Source organism: Coenobita brevimanus, chromosome 66 (genome assembly GCF_032717465.1).
Source record: "Coenobita brevimanus isolate Jiangsu-jjx chromosome 66, ASM3271746v2, whole genome shotgun sequence".
Lineage (NCBI taxonomy): Eukaryota > Metazoa > Arthropoda > Malacostraca > Decapoda > Coenobitidae > Coenobita > Coenobita brevimanus.
In genome coordinates, this window is record NC_137019.1 from 34,612,228 (window position 1) to 34,616,823 (window position 4,596).

A 4,596-nucleotide genomic window follows, 5' to 3' on the forward strand; every position below is an offset into this window, starting at 1 on the left:
TATAAGGCCATCAGTAATTATAACTCCGTCACGGCTGAGCACTGAACCCGTGTCAGTGTAGTGGTTTTTGCTTAGAATTCCCCCATGTCCGAGAAATTCCGTCATTTCCTCCCGGGACGCCCTGTATAATCAACCCTTGGCCTGTATGCTCGCCAGGAAGCTCCCTAATACCTTTTCCTAAGCGATTTATTTGCTTATTAAACATTACTGCCCCCTCTTTTTTTTTTTCATACAGCCTTCCCAAATCGCTATACTCTGCATAAATAAAGTACAAAGGGATATAAACCACCTATATCCAAAAATAAATCGCTAGAGAAGAGGTGCTAGGGAACTTACCTATCCTACCGGAAATATGGGCCTTCGACTCAGATTGTAGGGAATATAAGGGCGGCTACCATGGGCCCAGAGGATCGTATTCCCGTAGGTAAAGGAAGCTCCCTAGCACCTCTTCCTTAGCGATTTATTCTTGGATAAGGCTGGTAAATATTCTTTTGAACGTTATTTATGCATAGTATGGCAATAGAGGAAGGATTTATGTAAAACAGAAGAGGACAGTAAGGTACAATAAATAAAATAAATCACTCAGGAAAAGGCGTTAGGGAACTTACTTAACCAACGAGGATGCAAGCCTATGTCCAAGCTGAGACTGACGCTGGTTCAGGTATTACCAGTGAAATACTTTTTGTGAGCGCGTGACGAGCATGCGAGTGTTATGTCATCACAATTTCCCTCTGATATATGTCTCCATGATGATGGCTGAACAATGAAAAACATACTGGAACGAAAGACATACACTCATATACCCCCCCCCCCTCCACACACACATTCACCACTGCCAACCTTCCGTGTCGACGAAACTGAAACTAAGACTTGCTTATTGTTGAGATGATTAAAGCCAGAACTGGGGTGTTTTCCCTTAGCGAACAGTAAAAACGTTCATATAAAATTATAGGCGGAATATCCGATATTTAATTGCTAGAGTTGATGCTAAAAAACACAGCGTTACGACGGAAAACCTTTTTTAATTGATTACGTAATTGAGGCGTTCACTGATTACAGCCAAACACTCCCTTGAAAAACTCGAGAATCCAAGGGGTTCCTACGTCTTTATCGGTGAGTTTTAAGTTCATAAAAAGATTTAATGAATGTATCACATGCAGACGGAATTTCAACTCTACGTCACATAGTGAAGTTGTTAGCTTCTGCGTAGCGTGACGGTCGATCGGGCCGGGCCGCTCATTTCCAAACTTACCGTAACTGAGAGTAAACTGCGTTCGCTAGCTTCGCTCGCTCGATCGTAATTACCCATCTCAAATGTCTTTTTTCCCAACAGTTTCCACCAACTGCTGGGAAGTAATTGGATGGTTTCGCTACTTGGTTTAGCTTCCAGTCCATAGAAATGAACAGCGACGGGTGGGGATTATTTGTCACATGATACCACACTGGGATGAGTGAGGCTGGTCTCCCATGCCATAAATGTCGGGACTGTGTAGCTTAGCCCCGGCCCCCAACGCTCCTGTTGGGGTAACACTCAACGGGATGATGGATGGATGGATGAAAAATCGAACTGGACCTTCTTAGGCTAATAGTAGTAACAGTAGTAGCAGTAGTAGTAGCTGCAGTAGTGGTAGTGGTAGCTCTGTCATCTTGTTTATATTTTTTCTTGGAGGGAAAAATCTTGCGGGTTTCTAGCTTCTGGTTCCTTCTTCCTTGCATTAAAGAAAAATAAAGCTGCAACCAAGGCTTGTGTTAACGTGAACCTGGTGGACTGCAGGGCAAAATTTCCCATCTTATGCATTCCACCATCCTTTTCTCGGGGGATAGGGAGGATGGTGAGGGACTTTTGAATGACTGGGCAGCTCCACGACCCGGTTTTATCAGTGCCATCACCTGAAGGCGTCCTTAAACTAGAATTTGCATAATTACCGCTAGTTGAAATTTAATGTCTTTGTTGATAGCGATTATCTGTGAACTGTTCCAAGGTACCGCTGAGCTGCTGTCCAATTCTTGTGCAAGAAAAATCTATTTCAAATAAAAAACTCTTGATACTCATTTGGGATTGCCAATTTTCACGAGCAAAACTTTTTGATATCAAAATGAAAAATGGTGCAGGGTCATTACCGACGCATAGCAGTGAAACAAGGTACTGTCGAGAAGCCTTCACGTGGTGGCACTGTTTACCGTAGGCGGAATGAAGTAGCTGATGTGTACACCCAGGAGCCAAGCCACCTCATATTTCCCTGCGCCACACCTTGGGAAAGGAGCCCGGGCCGACCCTGGTGAGGCGCCGTCTATCATAAGGGTCACCGAGCCCCTGCACGGTGTATGTACTGTACAGCACGCGTAGAACAGGCCCACAGATGCAGTTGCCTACGTATGCAGTCGCTTTCCTGTGGTAGATGGGTCTGCTTTGCCAGAGAGGCCAGGGTTAGAGAACATCAGCAACAACAGTGGAACATGAAGGAAGTGTGCGAAACACACAGAGAGATACAGAGGTAGAGATGTAAAGATACTGTGGAGTGACGTGGAGAGATACACTAGATGGAACAGCCAAGACAAACCTGTGGTGAACATTATTGGACTGGGTGAAGCTAGAGTTACCCTAGTCATGACGGAGTTTGTCTAATGGTACGAGTATAAACCGCGTCAGGCTCCTATGACTCACTCGCAGTTGAATAAAATCGCTCTACCTGGAATGCAATACTAGAGTTCTCTCGGGCATGAGGGGGGTAACGAATTTAGCGAAGACAGCAGTGAAAAAGGCAAAAAAAAAAAAAATGGATAGATAAATAAATAAAAACATTTTACTCAAACATGGCCTACAATTTCCTTCTCTCCATCTTCAGTGTTTTAGCTACCGGTACTGCGTGAGACTGGTGTACTTGTATGGTGCTAGTCACGAAGAAGTGCTGTGGAAAGGATATAGAACAGTAATCTTGTCATATTTTGCCACTTAGCTGTAACGAAATTAACATTAGAATACGGTGCTAGTCACGAAGAAGTGCTATGAAAAAAATATATAAAAAACGTAGGTATTTTAGTTTGCCATTGAGCCATAACAAGAAATTAACAACAGACTATGGTGCTGGTCACGAAGAAGTGCTATGTGTACGATTTAGAGCCGTAATTTCGTCCTGTCTCGCCACTGAGGTGCGGGAAATGAGCTGCAAAATTACTAATGATGTAATGTATTTTCGTCGACTGAGGAAGCTCCTTACCATCTTCTCCTAAGCGAGTTATTTTGCTTGTTAGGGAGCTTCCTTAACCGACGAGAATAAGGGCCTGAATGAAAAGAATATGGGGCACTAGAATCAATTAGGCACACATAAATACACACACATAAATAAACAAAAAAATAAGAACTTTCTTCCCCAGATTAGCTCCCCCAACTTCAATCTCCATCAGTTAAAGTCCTACTGCTGGAGATTTTTTTTTTTTTTTAAATTAATGTAGGACGCCCACAATCTGTTACTTGGATTAATTTTTTTTATTCTGCTTTCTCTGTTTATCGGCTGTGAGAAATAGTAAATAAATAAATAAATAAATAAGTCAATACATCACTTGGGTACACTTGATTGATTGAAGCCCCAGTTTCTCGACACCTTTGTTCTCGTCGGGTAATGAAAGTCCCTAACACCTTTTCCTATGAGATTTACCTTGCTCATTATACGTTACTGTACTCTTCTGTGTGTCTTTAATCATTCTAATATCGCCATAATGTGCATAAGTATGGTACAAATGGATATTACTCTGCCAGATCCAAAAATAAATAGCTATGGAAAAGGTGCTACGGTGGTTCTTTACCCGACCGGAATACTGGCTCTTACCTTCTGGCAGGTGGGATGTGAGGAAGACGGGCAGGTTGGTTGGGGAGGGAGAAGGCTCCCCCCACTGCCCCCCTCCTCCTGCCCCCCACACCGAGACGTTGTACCCCAAGAGGTCTTCTGGGTCCATGGAAGGCCCCTCGGGGATTAGGGGGGGCGCCGAGGGGGCCAGGAGACTCAGGTTCTGGGGCTCCAACAGAGTATACACGGCAGACATAGTAGCGGGTAACTGTGCAGCCTCACTCACGCACAGCTAACCTTGTGTTAACATTCTTCTTAGATTTAGCAATAAGGACGACTGGCTGGCTTTGTGCAGCTTTACTCGAGCAGAACGGGCTTTATTCCCTACTCATTCTTAGATTCACAGATAAGGATGTCCGGGATCTTGTCATTATTCTCAGATTCACAAGACGCTCAGGTGCGCAGCTCCACCTGCGCATAACTGTGTGTCATCATTGTTCGCAGATTCGCAAGTACAATCACTTCGCTGACTTTGCGCAGCATCACTTGCGCATGGACTGACTTTATCTGATCATTATTCTTAGCGTCACATTTTATTACTGTTCTTAGATTCACTTTATTTCATCACTTTTAAGATTCATACTTTATTATTGTTCATAGATTTACACATAATTATTGTTCTTAGATTCACACTTTATTTTTGTTTTTAGATGCACACATTATTATTGTTCTTTGAGTCACTTTATGATGTTCTTAGATTTACACGTAGTGTTCTCTGATTCACTTTATTACCGTTCTTAGATTCACACGT

The 4,596-nt window shown here is 43.1% G+C and overlaps 1 protein-coding gene across 1 annotated transcript in view; it reads right to left on the reverse strand.

Moving 5' to 3' along the window:
* LOC145405338 (RYamide receptor-like) overlaps positions 1–4,041 on the reverse strand; it is a 51,290-nt gene extending 47,249 nt beyond the window's left edge. The window contains exon 1 of the mRNA XM_080276749.1: positions 3,919–4,041. Within this exon, the coding sequence (XP_080132875.1) occupies positions 3,919–4,041 (123 nt within the window). The remainder of the gene's footprint in view (positions 1–3,918) is intronic.
* Between the last annotated feature and the right edge of the window lie 555 nt (positions 4,042–4,596).